This window comes from Stenella coeruleoalba (genome assembly GCF_951394435.1).
Source record: "Stenella coeruleoalba genome assembly, chromosome: 20".
NCBI classification, from domain to species: Eukaryota; Metazoa; Chordata; class Mammalia; order Artiodactyla; family Delphinidae; genus Stenella; species Stenella coeruleoalba.
The window spans coordinates 6,886,789-6,904,613 of record NC_137166.1 but is presented as its reverse complement, the minus strand read 5'-3'; the positions used below and the strand labels follow the sequence as shown (position 1 = coordinate 6,904,613).

General features: G+C 57.1%; 1 protein-coding gene across 2 annotated transcripts in view; it reads left to right on the top strand.

Annotated features, from left to right (window-relative positions):
- CMIP (c-Maf inducing protein) overlaps positions 1-17,825 on the top strand; it is a 234,427-nt gene that overhangs the window by 202,955 nt on the left and 13,647 nt on the right. For both annotated transcript variants that reach the window (XM_079908012.1, XM_079908013.1), the window contains 4 exons: positions 377-480; positions 2,159-2,263; positions 7,841-8,194; positions 16,720-16,785. In XM_079908012.1, the coding sequence (XP_079764138.1) occupies positions 377-480; positions 2,159-2,263; positions 7,841-8,194; positions 16,720-16,785 (629 nt within the window). The remainder of the gene's footprint in view (positions 1-376; positions 481-2,158; positions 2,264-7,840; positions 8,195-16,719; positions 16,786-17,825) is intronic.

Below are 17,825 nucleotides of genomic sequence, written 5' to 3'. Positions count from 1 at the left end.
AGAGGAGCCGGTCCTTGCTGAAGGCCAGCTGGGCATCTGCAGGTCCCCGTGCAGGCGCGCAGAAGGGAAACACGCCAGCTGGGCTGTTCTCCGAGCACGTCTGGGTGGCACGCTGACCCACAGGGTGGGTGACACGTGTCAGGGACCCTCCTGTGGCAGGACATCTCCCATCTCCACGGGCAGCCGTCGGGAGTTGTGAGGAGAGGGTGACAGGGCCGGTCCCTTCGAGTGAAAGATACTTGTGCTCTTAGGAAGAGATGGCTGGCATGTCCCGGTTGCCTTCCACCCCAGTGTCTCGGGGCAGAGTGGGCTCCCACCACCCCCTGGCCTCCTGCCTGCTTGTCTCCCCAGCTCCTGCCCTCTGCTCTCTCTGCAGGACTTCGGCAAGTGCCCGCGACTGAGGCTGTTCACTCAGGAGTACATCCTCGCCTTGAACGAGCTCAACGCGGGGATGGAGGTGGTGAAGAAGTTCATTCAGAGGTGGGTTCCTCAGCCGGGCCCCCTCCCCTTCCTGGCCTGCAAGCCAGCTTTCCTCTGCGCCCGGAACCACTCACTCCGTCGATGCCTGGAGAGGAGCTGCTGGCGTTCAGAGGCCCCGAGCGTCTCATCTTCTATGAGCGTCTCCTGCGTCCTCCTGACCCCACGTGGTCTGAGGCACTTGCTTGCTGTGTGACATTGAGCCAGTCACTGTACCTCTCTGATCCTCTTTCCTCTGCTATCCACAGGGGTTGTCGTGCAGTTAAATGAGATGATATATGAGGAAGCCCCTAGCACAGTGCCTGATGCTCAGTAGGAACTCAGGAAATGGTTAACAGTCCTAAATAATAAGAGGATTTCTGTGGATCCCACCTGTGGGTGCTGGGTGTGTAGGGAACGATCTCCTGCTAGCCCAGGAGAGTCATCACTGGGGATTTGAACAGCCACCTCCCAGACTTGGCCTAGAGGAAGCCTGATATTCTGACTCTTACTTTTGGTGTTTGGGGCGGGGAGGGGGTGCTTTTGTTTTGATTTTTTAAATTTTTCTCTGTGCCTCAGTTTCCTCATCTGTAAGATGAGAACTATAGTACTTACTTCAGCTAGGTAACATGAGGATTCTGTGAGCTTATACACATAAACACCAAGAACGGTGCCTAAGTGTGATGGGAACGTTAGTGGTCGTCATCACGACTCTTCTCATTTTTTAAGAAAATCGTGACAGCCTGTTGAAGCCGGTTCCAAAAGATAGTCACCTGGAACTCACAAAGCATTTCCAAACCCAAGGAATGTGTCCTTCTGGGCACTTCCCTGGCAGTGCAGTGGTTAAGACTCCGCACTTCCACTGCAGGGGGCACGGGTTCCATCCCTAGTCGGGGAGCTAAGATCCTGCATGCCGCGCGGCACAGCCAAAGAAAAATAGATAAATTAAAAAAAAAAAAAAGTTGTCCTGCTGGAACCCTGGTGACCCCAGGGTCCCTTTAAAGCACCCAGTAATGGTTTACGAAATTGTTTCAGGTTAGGCCTCTTAGTCCCAGCGGCCACACCGATTTTCCAGGAATGTTACAGGTATTATCCCCAGGCCCCAAGCAGCCCTGGGAGTAGGGATATTAGCCCCATTTTACAGATGAGAAAACTGAGGCAGAGACATAGCTGTGGCGAATAACAATGGCTGGCATTTATGGAGGACTTAGCAAATGTGTCCCAGACCTCATGCTAGGCCAGGATCAGGTTGACCATAATAACTTTGCTTTCAAAGCAGGCCACTTGGAAAGGAAAATGAGGTGAATGATGGTTACAGAACCGCTGGGCATGAGTTACAGACACAGGACGTATGGCCACTGTCCGCTGACTCTTCCCATGAATTAGAAAATTAGATCCTCACGGTGCCCACTGAGGAGGGGGCCGTTGTCCCCATTTTCTAGCTTAGGAAAGAGTGCAGAGTTTAAGAAGCTCGCCAAGGCCACTCAGCTGGGCGTGAACACAGGCTCCCTGGATCTGGAGCCCACGGTCCAGAGCTTGGCTCTCTGCTGCCTGCACATGGCAGAGCCAGGACGCAAATTGCCAACCCCCCAGCAGAGGACTTGCGGTGCCCCCCATCCCACCCCCCAGTGTGTGTCTGAAGGGCACCCCGCCTCCCCCTCCTCCCTGCCGTCACCTCACCTAGCCCTCTCCTCTTTTCTAGCATGCACGGCCCCACGGGGCACTGCCCCCACCCCCGGGTCCTGCCCAACCTGGTGGCTGTGTGCCTGGCCGCCATCTACTCCTGCTACGAAGAGTTCATCAACAGGTCAGTCCCCACCGCCTCGGGAGGGCCTGGGTGGGACACGCTTGCCCCAGGGACGGTGACCTGTACACACCTGGCCAGGCAGGGAGGTGGAGTGGCTTCCACTGGACCTGCCTCAAGTGCGTTTGCCAAATCCCCTGTGTTCACTGGTGCCAGGGCCCAGAACCCAGGGATGTGACTGGAAAAGCAAACACTGTGAATCAATACTGGCACTGCAAGGCCGTCGTGTTGACTTGGCTTTAGGAACAAGTGTTTTATTCTGAAGATTTCTCACCAGCGGGCACATGTAACCGGAAGAAGACATGACGGAGCCACTGTCCTGGGTCCCCCAGGGTTTGGGGGCAAGCAGCTTATTAGGGAGGTAACCCCAGGAAGCAGTGGGAGGGAGCCTGGGAAGGGAGGACAGCCAGCAGACTCGACGTTCGTAAGCAGGTGACCACTGCAGGCACCTGTGCGTGTCCCAGTGGGACCTCCCGGGAGACTGTGGAATGTTCTCTCAGAGTCCCTCCCCTGAAGGATGATGATACCGGGGTAGTTACTTACCAGCTCCCATTCTTCCCGGATTGAGGTTGGCTCCTGGGATGCAGCGTGATGTGGATGCCATTGGTCATATAGAACTTTCTCTGGTGATCTCTGGGGTCCTCAGAGAAGGTATGATGTGCAGGGCACAGATGGCATCTTCTGCAGCCGCCCTGTCCAGTTGTTCCGGTGGAGTACTGCACAACTCGGAGAGGACCGAAATGTGTCTAGGCATCGCTAGAGCTGGGAGCATCGCAGGAGTGTATTTCAGTCCTTAAAGGAAAGGCAGTGGAGCATCACTGAAAACCTGTGCAAACAGGGCAACATGAAGATGTCATGCTGGTCATTCCCAGGTGCCTGTTCCATGCCCTACAGCATGTTATATTAAAAGCCAAAAAAAAAAAAAAAAAAAGGAGGAGGCAGTAGAGAGTAAGGCATGGCCTGTACAACCATCCTCGGCATCCCTGTGTACATGGATGGTCACTTGCCCTTGGCCTCATACACCGCAGCTCTGGAGCTGATCCGCATGCATTTCAAGCCCAGGCCACCCCAGCAAGTAGGAAGAGCATCAGGGGTGTCACAGACTCGCAGGCTCCTTTTCCTCCTGAAGCCTCCGCCTCGTCCACCCTCCCCGGGCTCGCTCCGCAGACACCTGACCTGGGACTTAGGTTTCGGGGCAGGAACAGGAAACAGCGCCTGCCAGCGTTTTCCCTCTGCGACTCCAAGGCTCTGCCTGGCTGCCCTAGAGCAGGGTTTCCCTGACTGGGGAGCAGGAAGCAGAATGGAATCTCTTTCCCAGTTCCCACCGTAGGAGAAGGGCAGAGATGGAAAGAACCAGAATTAGGACCCGTGCACACTGTACACAGCAACAGCCAGCCTCTGTCCTTCTCTCATCCTTTCAACACTTGTTTAGTGAGGGTCCCTGCTGTGCCAGGTGCTGGAGGTACAAAAGTAAACCAGCCGATGGGGCCCCTGCCCTCCCAGAGCCGATGGTGTGGCAGTGGGTGGAGGGGGTGGGAGTGAGAATGCGATCGATTTCATCAGGGCTGTGATGAAAGACGCCAGAGGCGTAATTAACGTGGTTCACGGCAAGGAGTCTCAACCCTGGCTGCGTGTCAGAGTCACCTGGGAAGGCTTTACAGAAGCTAAACACACATAAACCCTGGGACCCAGGTCTCATCACTTTGGTATATTCATCAGAAGGCACGTACAAGAAGGTTTACAGCAGCATTATTTGTAATAGCCCCAAACTAGAATCTGCCTCAACCCCGGTGTCCTACAATAGTAGAACGGGTAAGTTGTGGTGTGTCCACACGAAGGCACACTGCAGGACAGCAAGAATGAACAAACTAGTGCAACCCGCCAGCAGCGAACTAATCTTACAGACATAATATGGAGGAAAAGAAGCCACACCCGAAAGATACACAGAGTGTGAATCTCGTCCCTTGAGTTTCAAGAACAGGCAAAACCAATCTCTGGTGATAGAGGCCAGAATGGTGGCAGCCTCGGGGCAGGGACTTAGGCGGAAAGGCGTGAGAGGAGCTTCTGGGTCCTTGGAAATGTTTCACATCTTGACCTTGGTCAGTGCTTCTCAGCTGGGGGCAGCTCTGACCCCCAGGGGATATCTGGCAACGTCCGGAGACATTCTGGGCTGCAGGAGGAGGGGTGCTGCCGGCATCCAGCGGTGGGAGTCGGGGGTGCTGCTGAACACGCTGCCACTCACAGAGCAGCCCGGAATCCTCTGAACTGTCCGGCCGCGGATGTCCGAAGTATCGAGAGGAGGAGCCCTGGTCTGGTGGCTGTTTATTACACAGGGGAACTTGTGATAGGCACAAAGCTCTGCACCTAAGATTTGTGGACGAGACTGGCCTGATGTTTCCCCCGGGGTGTGCTGGAGCCCAGGCACACTTGGAAGCACATCTCTTCCCAATTCCACAGTCAGGGATGGCATGTTGGTAGCGTGACTTCAATCATGGTGGGAGTATTTACACCAAGAAAATTGGCAAACACTACCAATCAGGGCTCCTTTCTTTCTGGAGACTTTGTTGTTAGACATTTACCCTCATCCCACTGGTTATATCTTAAAGAAGAAGAAGAAGAAAACAAGGTGCCTGGGCCCCACCCACTGCAATTCTGATTTAATTGGGATGTCCCTGGCATCGGGTTCTTTCTTTTTTTTAACACCTTAGGCAAGTGGAGTATGTGGCCAGAGTTGAGAACCCCTGCTCTAGGGGGAAGTGAGGAGGGGATTCTGCAGGGAGGTGATATTTAAATTGACACCTGCTGGCTGTCAGCAAGGCAAGAGGACAAGACGTTCCAGGCAGAGGGAACGGCATGTGCAAAGGCCCGGCAGTGCAGATGGAGCTGCCATTGGTCACACGTCCTACCCATGGTCCTTAAACACCTGCTTAAGAGTCCCCTGGAGCGCTGCTTGAAAATGCAGACTCCTGGACGCAGCGTTTCCGGGCCAGGTCCAGGAATCTGCATTCTTAAACTCCACAAGTGATCTGCTCCACGCTAAAGGCCACTGCAGGGGAGGAAGTGAAGGAAACTGAGTGTGCCCTGAGCAGAGAGAGGGGCAGAGGCAGAAGACGAAGTTGGAGAGGAAGGCCAGGCCATGGAGAGACTCGTACCACTGAGCTTCTCCCACCTCCACCTCCCGTGCTGAGCTGCTCCTGGGGTCATGTCAGCGGGTCTGCGGCAGGGCCTGAGCCTCTGCTTGTCTCATAGACTCCCAGTAATGCCGCTGCTGCTGGTTGGGGACCGTGCTTTGAGTGGCGGAGCTGTGCCTGTGTGTCAGTTGTGGAGGTTTTATTCTAAGGGCGTTGTAGTCGCCGATGGGTTTTAAGTAGAGAAGGGACTTGATGAGGTGTCAGTTTCCAGACTCCCCTCTGGCTGCCGCTGCAGAGGCCAAGCACGACCTTGGGGATCCCAGTAGGCGGCGGTTGCTACTAGGTGCCCAGGGTGGAGGCCCGGGGAGGACGAGGCGGGCCTGCTGCCTCCCGCTCAGGCCTGCCCTGATTCCCTGCTCAAGACAGCCCAGCCCCCGCGCAGCCCACAGTAGCTGGGGATCCAAGTTCTGCCCTCACCTCCCCCAGGAAATCACGCTGAGGGATGCAAGACCTTCCCTAGGCTCAGGTCCATCCCACCCCCTCGGTCAGTCCCTGGAAGATAAAACCCCGTGCCGTCTACCGGGCCCATCTGCGGCACTCTCAGTAGGTACGTGATGTAGGTACGTGATGCACAAGAGAACAGACAACTTGACCCAGGTTAGCATAGCTCGCTGGAAAATCGTCCGATCTAAGCCAAGCAGCCTTGAAAATCCACTCCTAAATCCCAGCAAAGGCAAAGGGGATGGAGCTGAGTACTGGAGAGCAAGTTTGCCCTGAGTAACTACACCACATCCTCCACCGGACCACACACAATTTTCCATCAGGCATAGAATTCTCGGACTTTAGCTAAAGGGTTTTGTTTTTCCCCAGCAAAGCTCAAAGTGTATTTATCAAACATCCTTGGTGGGCTCAGCTCAGGCCTGGCTCGTGGCACGTGCTGGACAAATTCAGGCCCTCTGAGCACACTGGGTGTGAGTTCTGTGCTTGAGCCGGTCCTTGTGCACAGGGAGCACACGCGTCTCTTTGGAAGCACAGGCGCATGCGTGTGGCCCATTTAGGGAAGGACTGGACGAGCAGCTGTTTGTGATCATATCATCGTGCTCTGAGTCTCTTGGAGCAGTGGGCTCAACCGTGACTGCACACACAGGAAGCCCTAAGCATGACTGGTGTCCGGACTCCACCCTAGAGATTCCGACCTACTGGGACATGAGGATGTTTAGAAGTGCCTCAAGGGACACTGGTGTCCAGCCATGGGTGGAAGGTTCTGGCACAGGGGCAGGAAGGGTGAGAGCGGCGGGTGGAAGAAATCAGGGAGGACTTTATGGGGGAGGAGGACCTGCATGGGATCATGCAGCATCTTGGACATGCAGTCAGAGACCTGGTTTCAAATCCAAGTCCTCTCCACTTACGAGCCGTGTCATCAGGGTAGTCATTTGACCTCTGGTAGCATCTTTCCTCACCTATAATGTGGAGATGGTAATACCTACCGTTCAGAGATATCTGAAAATGTCTGTGTGGTCTGCGTGATAGCACTTAGCACCGTGCCAGACCAGGGGCACCAACAAAGGAAGCCCGTTGCTGGAGTTACCTTTGTCCTGACGCGCGTCTCCCCGTAATGTTTGGAAGCACCCAGTGAGGAGGCGCTTTACCCAGACTCAGAGCTCTGACAAGTCCTGCTATAAAGAGGCCCAGCATTTCCCAAACACATGTGACCTCAATGATGCCATAGCGCACTTTCCTCAGCTAACACCTGTTAACCCCCTGCACAAGCATTGTTCCTCTAGGCGGTGGAGATGCTGCAAGGGGCGGGGTGGGGGGTTAGCCCAGAGCGGTGGGGTGCTACAGACAGGAGGGACGTGCAGACTCCAGGGGACTAGCATCTGGGGTTTGGGATCCCTTTGAAGGGTGTTCCCAGGTGGAGGGCAGAAGCTGAGCTTTCTCACCCAGCAGGGATGGGGCCGCAGAGGTGGGGCCTGGGCCTTGCCCCGAGGATATTAGGGGGAGGGGGACAGTTAGACCACAGGAAGCAACTAGAAGCAAAATCGCTAGTAGGTCTCATAGGTGTGTCCGGAAGGTGGCCAGGGAAGGCATCTTGGTGGAGGTGAACACCAGGGGCCTTATGGGTCTTGTGTAGAGGTTAACATCACTTACTCGTTCCACAAACGTGTCGACTGCCTGCTATGTGCTGGGACTACAGCACGTGCCTCGATGACAGGCAGCCCGGTTTGGATGCCATCCCCACCTCTCCCTGTCTGGAGGCCTTGAGGGAGCCTGTCTCCTCGCTGGTGGGGAGGGATACAGTAGCACCAGCTCATCGCACCGCTGTGGGGTTCCGGGGACACAGCCGCGTGCAGCCTGGCGCTTGGAAGCAGCCACTAGATGGCAGCTCACGGCTTCTGTGACCCGCCCCCAGGGCCCGCACTCACGCCCCTCTCCACCTCTCCCCCAGCCGCGACAATTCCCCCAGCCTGAAGGAGATCCGGAACGGCTGCCAGCAGCCCTGCGACCGGAAGCCCACCTTACCTCTGCGCCTTCTGCACCCCAGCCCGGACCTGGTGTCTCAGGAAGCCACGCTGTCCGAGGCGCGGCTCAAGTCGGTGGTCGTGGCCTCCAGCGAGATCCACGTGGAGGTGGAGCCCGCCAGCACTGCCAAGCCGGCGCTGACGGCCAGCGTGGGCAACGACAGCGAGCCCAACCTCATCGACTGCCTCATGGTCAGCCCCGCCTGCAGCACCATGAGCATCGAGCTGGGCCCCCAGGCCGACCGCACGCTCGGCTGCTATGTGGAGATCCTCAAGCTGCTGTGAGTGTCCCCCGGCCTGCCTGGTGCCCTCGGGTTGGGGAGGGGGCTTGCCGCTGGCTGGAGGCGTGCAAGGGTGGGCGTGCTGAGTGCGGGTGCACAGGATGCAGAGGTAGGGTGTGAGGGCACTTGTTTCGGGGTGTGTGCGTGCAGGGCTGTGTGTGTACGTGCATGCTCGAGGATCTGGACACGTGTAGGGTACAGGCACAAGCATGACGTCTACACCTGTGTCCATGAGTTTGAGAATGTGTGAGTGTGTACGCCTGCCAGGATGTGCTTCAGCGCTCGGGGCCCGAGTATGTCTTGCGTGTGTGGACACCTCTGCGTGTTGTGTAGGGTGTGGGCTCGTTCTGAATCTGCAATTGTCCTTGTGTGAGTATAAGTGGCTTTGGATGTATGAGGGCATAACAGCATGTGGGTGATTGCCCGAGTTTCTGTGTGTTGTGTGTGTCTGTGTGTCTACATATAGGAGTTGGATATGGGAGGGATGTGGATTTCTCTATAGGGGCAGTATGTGTGTTTCGACTGCCTGTGAGTGTACGTGCACACGTGTAGGTGTGTCCGGGTGCTTGTGCTGCTTCTGTGCATGAGTGGCTCTGAGTGCAACACGTGGGTATGAGCATTCGTGCACAAGAGCTGGAGTGTGTGTGTTCTCTGTGTATGTGTGCAGATATGCCCATGAGCCAGCATGTGGGTGTGTTTCTGTGTCACACGATCCATGTACGCTTCGCGTATGTGGTGCGTACTGGCCATCGGGTTCCAGCAGCTGTCCCCATGCAGCCTCATCCGCCGGGCGGGGGAGGGAGCATGGCATGCGGATCAGGCTCCACGCGCCTGGCTGGTGGGAGGAGTTCCAAGCAGGAGCCGGAGACCAGTCTGCTCTGAGTGGTGCTTCTGAGCTGGGTGCTTTGGACTGTGCCTGCCCCTCCCCGAGCCTCAGTTGTGTGACTCTAGAATGGAGGGGGTCTTAGTCTTTGACCCCCAAGGGTCTTTCCAGTTCCACCATTCACACCCCAGACCCGTCTCGGACTATGTGCGCCTGGGGGGGCCTTGCTGTCCACTCCCTTCCGCCCCGCGCTGAGCTCTGCAGTTCTGTGGACCAGCCGGGCCGGGAGAACCCAGCAGACGCCTCCCCCACTTGCTCCCACCAGCTCTGTCCTTCAGAACAGGACTTGGCGCCACTTGCAGGGCTGGGCATTGCCCGGCGCAGCGGGTGGTGGCACGTGGGCTTTTCCGAGGGGTTGGGGGCATGACGGCATGGTCGCGTCTGACCGATGCCCGGCGCTTATCTAATGTCAGGGCACCAGGGCCCCTCGATCTGGGGGGGCCTGCCTCCTGGGGCTCGTCAGTGTTGCCGGGGTCACACTGAGTCCCTGCGTCGTTGTTGCTCGTCTCTGCGGCGTTCGTTCTGCTCTCATGAACGGGGTGCTGCCTGGAGTGTGCTCGTGGTCCGGAGGGTGGAGGCTACCTGCCGGTTGCCTGGTGAGCTGGTGAATGAGAGCTGCCTAGGGGTGCCCCTGTTCACGCTCTAAAAGCGAGGCCTGTGGTGTCTGTGGAGGTGAGCACGTGTGTGCACACACAGGCGTACACGTTACGCAGTGGCTTCTCGCGATTGGAGGTGACTCTGGTTGCAGCATCCCCAAACTCTTCCTCTGCCCTTGCGTTGGCCCCGGAGAGGAGAAGGGGAGGCCTCCCTTGGTTCCGGCAGCCAAGGCCAGCTGAGGGCACGACCGCGATTAGCGATATCCCCACCCGAAGCGGATTCAAAATTCTGCTCAGAGAGCATCTCCGAGAACACGTCTCAGTCTCTTTAAGGCTGGAGGAGTCCCCGCTTTCTCCCAGGGTGGCGGCCAGCCCTCTGAGGGACCGGCCAGCCGCGGCCCACATCTCCTTCTCATCTGGCCGGGCCCGGCTCTCCTCCTGCGGCCCCTGACTCCGGCTGTTTTCCGCAGACACCTGGAACTCCCAGACCTTCTGCCAGTTCGGGCCCTGACTCATTCTTCTCATTAAGCACTAAGGATTTGAGTTTCATCATGCAGTTGACACACATTTTTTTTCCTTCTTCATAAACATGCTCATGAATGAGGACTCTGTTCTTCCTGATCTGCTTCCAGACCTCCTGCCTGCCCGCATTGCCCAGCTGCCAGGTCATGGGTGGGGGTCAGGGGGCCCGTCAGAGGCTGCCTGCTGGGCGCTGGGCGGCGTTCCTGACCACTGCTCAGGGTAGCACGTCCCGCCCCACCCGGAGATCTCCACGAAGCAGGGTTTGTACGTCCAGAAGCCTTTTTCACCTTGGGGGAGCGCAGAGCGCGATGTGGGCCTGATCACTTCTTTCCCTAGCAGCTTTCCTTTTCTAACCCTGCTTGCCTGCTTGACTCACTGGCCCACTGGAGGGCCTCACATGTGTCAAACCCGCAAAACCCCAGCAGCTCAAAGTGCTCCAAAGCATGATACGTTGGAAAAAGCACAGATTCAGAGCCAGACTGCCGGGTTCAGGGCCCAGGGGTGTCAGTGTTAGCTTGTGACCTTGCACTGGTTACCCACCCTCTCTGAGTCGAGCTGCCCCCAGCCATCAGAGGGCATGGCTTCGGGCCCCAGCACAGAGCAGGTATCTTGCAGTCATGGACACTGGGCAGATGGGAGTTACTACACTTTCTGACTACAACTGTGTTTCCTCTATTTTAAGGTACCATTGGGAGTAAGACACATCATCGATTTAATAACAGCACTTTGAGAGGGGAAAAAAAAAGAAAAAAACCCACGAATGTGGCATTCAGTGCAGACTCAGTTTGCAGGAAGCGTGCATCTGAGAATTGAGGAAATGCGGCCATAGGACTTAGTCTGCTGTGTAACTGCAGGCAGTGTTCTTGGCTTCTCTGGGCCTGAGTTTTCTCATCTCTAAAATGGGTGTCTTCCTCAGAGGGGCTATTGGGAGAATTTAGGACTTGGTGAGAGTGGACTGCTGTTTTCAGTAGGACGGCTCCCCAGTTGAGAGTAGTGTGTAAAGAATGGAAGGACAGAGGCTCTAATGTGGAATTGAGGGGTCCTATCAGTGCATTGTGGGGGCCAAAGAAGCCATGCTTAGAGCCTGGGCCCAGCCTGGCAGACCGCATCCACAGGAACAGGCGGGCACCACTCCATCCCGAGAGAGTGGACAGGGGCCCTGATTAGTTGTGTTCCCATCAGAGGGCCCTCAAATAGTTAGAATTTAACACCATTGGAAAGTAACGTAAACTGCAAAACGTTCCCTGGAGACTCAGAAAAGGAAAACTATTCCCAGCACAGGTCAAGGCTGACTCTGAGATCATCACCCTGTGAGGCCCAAGCTGGGTGGTACGATGGAAAGAATGTGGACTTTGGGAGCTGGACAGAGCACGTTTGGCCTATAGTTGTTCGGATTCCAGCTCTTAACCTCCTGGGCACGTGTGTGTGGTTCACACTTTTGTTTACCCACTTATTTATGCATTCTTTCACCAAACACTTACAGCACACCCAGGTGGGCCAGGTTCTGTGCTGAATGCTGGGGACCCAACGCCCCCTGCTCTCATTCCCTCTGAATCTGAGTAGCACCAAGTTCTGAAAGCAGCGACATTGCCTGCCCGGTGGGATGGAGCGTAGGAATCTCCTGGCACACGTGTGGCCACAGGCAAAGGGATGCCCTTCCGTCCAGGAAGAGAAAAGAGCCGCCATCGTGAGGGAGAGCTGGGAGATGGGCACATCCACTGTTTTCTCATCAGCTCGAATCTGGCTACTTGTTACTTTTGCAAACACATGGATTTTAAAAGAGGCCTCGTTGGGCTGGAGGTCAGCTGGAAGACGCCTCACCCCTCGGGGCCTTCAGGGAAAATGCAGATGGACTTGGGATTGTCCTCGTGACCGGGAAGCACGATAGTGACTAGAATGTAGAAGGCAGGCGCCGGGGACATCGCCCAGGACCTCCCTGCTCCGTGAAGGACTGGCACAGCCAGATAGCGCAGCTTTGCTGAGCGGAAACGCCCGGAGTTCAGTGCAGGGAAGGGGGACTGTCTGGGGGCTTGGAGACCCTGGCGGACAAGGAGTGGCTGGAATAGCCTCCAACAGGCGGAGAGATGGAGAAGGAGGTTGCAGGCGACCGCGCGGCCAGGATGAAGCCCGTGGGTGTGGCTGGGGAGTCTGATGAGGCTCTGGGGTGGGGTGGACTGGAGCCCAGTCAGCATCTCTGCCCTCACGCGGGTCCTCAGGCCCCAGACACCACCGCTGCCAGCCGTTCCTCCAGGTCAGCTCACCGTCTGCCAGCCGCTGTCTTCCCAGTGGGACTCGGGGGCGGGAGCTGGGTGCCCGGGGGCGGGGGTGGAAGGACCACCTCACCTCCTTGGTTGAATGTCAGCCAGACTGGGGTCCAATCTTACCCCCCACCGTTCAACTGATCATATGATTTCAGACAATGAGTCCGCCTCTCTGGGCCTCGGTTTCCCAGTTGTGAAATAAGGATAGGGACGCCTGTCAGTGCGTGCTGGCTCTCAGGGGTGCCTCGAGAATTCAGTGAATTCGTGTGTGCCACGCGTTCGCCACACCACCTGGCACCCTGCAGGCTTGCGGCAAGGACAGGTACCCCCATCCCCACGGTCAGCATCTCCGTGCTTGGGCTTCCGGTGAGGGTTTTAGATGAGGTCTGCAGAGCAGCAGAAATACGTGTGTGTGTGTGTGTGTGTGTGTGTAGTGTATGTATGCGTATAGATGGACTGAACAGTTTGGAAAATTTCAGATGCAGATTCCTGGGGCTTGTGGCCACTCTGTAGAACCCGGACACTCCCTAGAGCATTTGAGGCCAGTGGATCTGCCTACAGCCCTGGAAGGTCCCTGGTGGGATGACGAGGCAGAGAAGGGGGGTTTGCCCAGGTCCCCAGCTTCAGAGATAAAGGCCACTCACTTCTCACCTTGGATTTTAATCCCTGGGCCAGCTAGTTGCCTTTGGAGGGAGCAGATACTTGTGCGTGTGATGGCAGGAACAAAGCAGAATGAGCTGTGTCCCTGACACACCCTCCTGGCGCCCTGGGCTGCATTAGGTGCCTCGCTCATGGTCTTCTAGAAAGGCCATGGACCTCCCCTTGGTCTCCCAGGCCTCGCTGTGCCTAGCTCACCCCCAGGGGCCCCTTTGAGGACCCCACCAGTGCCCCACCCCAGGGAGCCACACACGGCATTCTCCAGGCTGTGGCCGTGACAGAGCCAGGGTTCAGGTTGGGCGCTGCGGCACACAGCCGTCAGGGCCAGGCCTGCCCGTCCCAGACCCGTGTGCTGGGGGCTTCGGCTTCTCGGAGGCTTGCTTGGCCCCCCGTGCCCTCAGGCTGGTGTGTTCTCCCCATGCCATGCAGAAGATTCCGTGAAATCGGGGAAAGGGTCTGCTTGGAGGAAGCACCTTGTCCACGGGACAGCTCCGAGCTCTGGTCTAACAGCACCTGTCAAGCTGGGTTACAATTCTACCAAGTGTGCATTGTCTCTGCCGGGCCAAGGCGGCCGCCCCAAATCCCCGGAACCACTCTGCCCTCATTTCCCACGTCCACCCCTCACCGGCCCAGCTTGTCTCTGGTGTTACCTATGCGCACCACCACCACCACCACCCCCGCCGCCCCCGCTCCCCTCCCAAGCAAGAGAATGGAAGTCCTCAGCCATGTAGGCTCTAAACCGCTCGTGGAGAGCAGCCCGAGGCCAGAGGGCTGGATTTCTTGCTCACGGAGCCTCGTTCAAGTCCAGCTTCTCCCCTCATGAGCTCTGTGATCTTCAGCAGGTGTCCTGACCTCTCTGGGCCTCCATTTCTCATCTGTAAATGGGGGTTATAGGATTAAATGTGTGCTGCTTGACACCTGAGGCCCATCAGAGGCCCTCGGGTTGCTTAAGGCACCTGGTTCACTCTCCCCTTCCTCCCTGAGCCCAGGAAGGCCTGGCTCTCCTGTCCTTCCTGCAGGTGGGCTCAGGCCTCTCACAGCCCGGCCTGCAGCTCTCCCTTCCACCCCAGGTCAGCCTGGCCTGCCAGCCCTGAGGCCAGCACTGCTCTCAGGATGCTCCTGACAGGCGCTCTGCTGGCCACAGGGATCCCACGCCCATCCCTTGGGCCTGGCCAGGCCCCGGGCTCCTAGCTTCCCAGTCTCTGCCCAACACACCCACCATGTACGCTAAAATGGTCAGACCGGACATTTGGAGTAAGTCCAGGGGCCAGCTGCAAACTTGGAGCTGGGCAGGGCCCAGGCCAGGAAGGAAGTCCGTCTGCCTCTGCCTCTTCCTTCACCCCTGCGTCCTCCCCCTGGTCCTGCGTGAGCTGCCATGACAGAGCCTTCAGGAGGCCGAGCTCCAGGCTGGGGAGACACTTTCACCTAGACCCCTGCCCCAACCTCCCACCGAGCTTAGCACCTGGACCCGGTGACACAACGCTGTTCATTGATCACCTCCCCTTCCTCCGGAGTGAGCCATGGTCGGGGCTGTGTCTGTCCGGGAGCCCAGCAGGTGCCTACACACCGGGCGCGGCCACAGCTCCTCTGACACCCACTCTGATTATGGGTGATTTAAACACTCCGTAGAGATTCCTGTATTTAATGGCATTTCTACATTGAACATATTTTTTTAAAGCAAAAGAAAAATGAGTATGTGCCCCTTTTGAGAAAGGGAACAGGGCCTGCCTCTGCAGGTGGAAACAGGGGCCACGAGATGTGTTGTTCAGTGGGCAGGAGCACAGACACGGGAGCCAGGCTGCTGGGGTCAAACCCCCAGCTCTTACCGACTGTGTGGCCTTGGGCCAGTGCCTGTCTTCACCGAGACTCAGTTTCCTTGGCTGTAGAATGGGGATGGCGGGTGCATCCAGCTCACCAGGTCTCTGGGAGGAACACAGGGGCTGATCCATGTGTGTGCCTGGAAGGGCCCCTGGCTCGAGACAGGTGCTGTCTACAGTGTTTGCTCCTATTGCTTTTAGATTTTTCTGGAAACCATAAGTCAGTCAGTGACAGGTGGGAGGGAAAGAGGGAAGGGGTTTAGAGGGAAGACAAGCCAGCTGTAAAAATCACTGACCGCAGGTATGAGGTCGAAAGGGGTCTGTCTCCACGTCCTGATCTGGGCTCCCTGTGCCCATCCACCCTTGGGCAGCATAAAGCACACACCCAGCCTCGGGCACTGGAGTCCGAGGACCTGGCTGTGAATCCTTGCTCTGAGCGTCCTAGCTGCTTGAACTCAGGAGGCACGAGGGGCCTCGCTTTCTCACCTGTAGGGCAGGTGCGATACTCTTGTCCTCAAGTGCCTGTTCTGAGGACTAAGTGAGCCGGGCTGTGCCCACTGCCTGGCCTGGTCAGTGCTTAGTAACCCTCAGCTGGCAACACTGTCAGAACTTATCTCAGGCCACAGGCTTTTCTGGGAATTCTTTTCGGTGTGTCCGGAGGCTTTCCTCGGAACACTCCAGGGTGTGAGCTGGATTCTGAAGGCTGCCACTTTATCATCATTTTATTTGGAGGAAGGAGGGGTGGGAACAGTTCCTACGCCGGGGTTATCTAAACTGTGCATTGTTGGTGAGGGCGAATTATTTGTTCTGGGGGGTGAGAAGATCTTCCTCTTTTTTGGAATGAAGTAGAGACAGACATACAGATATAGTGTACTTAGAGAGCAATTAAGGAAAATGTTGAAAAAGCTCCTTGGGGCGGCGGGGGGCAGAGGGGTCCAACTGAATGAAAAGAAGGTTGAAAAACAGCGAATTCTGGGACTTCCCTGGTGGTCCCGTGGTTAGGACTCCACGCTTCCACCGCAGGGGGCACAGGTTCGATCCCTGGCTGGGGAACTAAGATCGCACAAGCCGCACGGCAGTGCCAACAAAACAAAGCAAAACAAACAACAGCGAATTCTATACATCAGGGAGCCCCGGGCCCACAGGACCACAAATTAGGTCTGGGGTCCGGGGCCGTCCTCTGCTTAGGCCAGGTTCCAGCGCGGACCAAGGGGCTTAAACAACAGAAGTGTATTTTCTCACCGTTCTGGAGGCTGGAACTGTGGAATCAGGGTGTGGGTAGTGTTGGTTGTGTCTGAGGCCCTCTCTGCTCGGCTCACAGGTGGTCATCCCTGTGTGTGTGTCTGTGTCCTGATCTCCACTTACGAGGACACCAGTCCGGTTGGGTTAGGACCCACCCCAATGACCTCGTTTTACCTGTCACCTCTTCCTGGGCTCGGGTCCTGGGGTTAGGACTTCAGCGTACGAATCTGAGGGGGATACGTTTCAGCCCATGACAGCCCTCCGTGCTCTGGAAGATAGAAGGAACGAGGGTCTGGGAACCTGGGTGTGGTGGCAAGGAGGAGGAATCCGGGGAGCTGGGTGACTAGCCCTTCGGCGGCCACGGGGGAAGTCTCCAGAGAGGCTTACAGGCCTCGCGACCACGCTGCAGACACCAGCTGCTTGTCCCTCGGGGCCCCTGGGAGCCGAGGTCGCCAGACTCTCGCCCCATCTTTGACCCTGTGTGATAACACACCATTAACCGCCCCTCGTCTAGACCAGCCCTGACCGTCGGCCCCTCTCGTTCCAGGTCTGACTATGATGACTGGAGACCGTCTCTGGCCAGCTTGCTTCAGCCCATTCCATTCCCCAAAGAGTAAGTCCCACACACGTCCCCAGCACCCTCCGGCCCTGAAAGGACAACCTCCGTCGGCCACCCCGGCCTTAGCAGGGGGACCGATCAGGTCACGGGACGCACCGGGGGACACCACAGACGACAGCGGGAGATGGAGATGGAGGTGTTGGTCCTCAGCTGTGGGACCCCGAGGAGGCTCACTCCCACCCCCGAAAATGGGGAAATCACGTGCTTGCATGGCTAGATGGCTTCACTGACCTAAGAGTACAAAAGCCCTCCGTACCAGCCCCCATGCGGTCACGTCAGCGGTGTTTATTGTGCGTCAGATGGGCGTAGGAAAACCTGCCTCTCCCGTCTCCCGAGGGCCAGAGTAAAACTCCAGAATGGCTTTGCGTGCTGCGCGGCATATGCGCGGCCACATGCTGAAAGCTCCCTTCGTACCCCCATTACGAGGCTTAGCTCACGCCCCACAGTGAGCTGGGCCAGGAACGGACCCTTCCGTCTCTCCGGCCCTTATCCCAGTATTGAATTTATCGCGGGAAAATAGGGAGAAAACTCTCTGGTGGATAATGGCCTGAGGAGAAGGCTTTGTCTAAATCACCAGGCCCTAAAATGCCTGCAGGCCTGTTTTGATAGCTGTGAAGAAGCCGGGCCCCAGGAGGTAGCCCCGGGCTCTCTCCGGAGGAGCTCTGTGTTTATGAAATGCGGCTCTCTGAGGGGCCATTACACTCAGTAATTACGCCATTTGCCGGGCCCGGCTGGTCCCTGGAGCCCCCCAGGATTTGAGACTGGAGAAATCCGACTCCCGAGAGCAGTGGCGTCATCGGCTGCAGTCGCTGTTCCCACAGCTGCGGGGATACACCTGACGGTGGGCCCATGAGGCGACTGGCCCTGAGAAGGGTCCCCGGTTGCCACTCGGATGAGTGGTGGTAATTAGCGCAGCCGCGCCTTAGTGGTGGAACAGTTCACAAGCACACCTGGGTCCCTGGCGCCCACGTGCAGACGTGCTCACGTGCACCCCCCGGAGCGCCGCTTCTGCTTACTCTGAAGGCTGGTGCTCA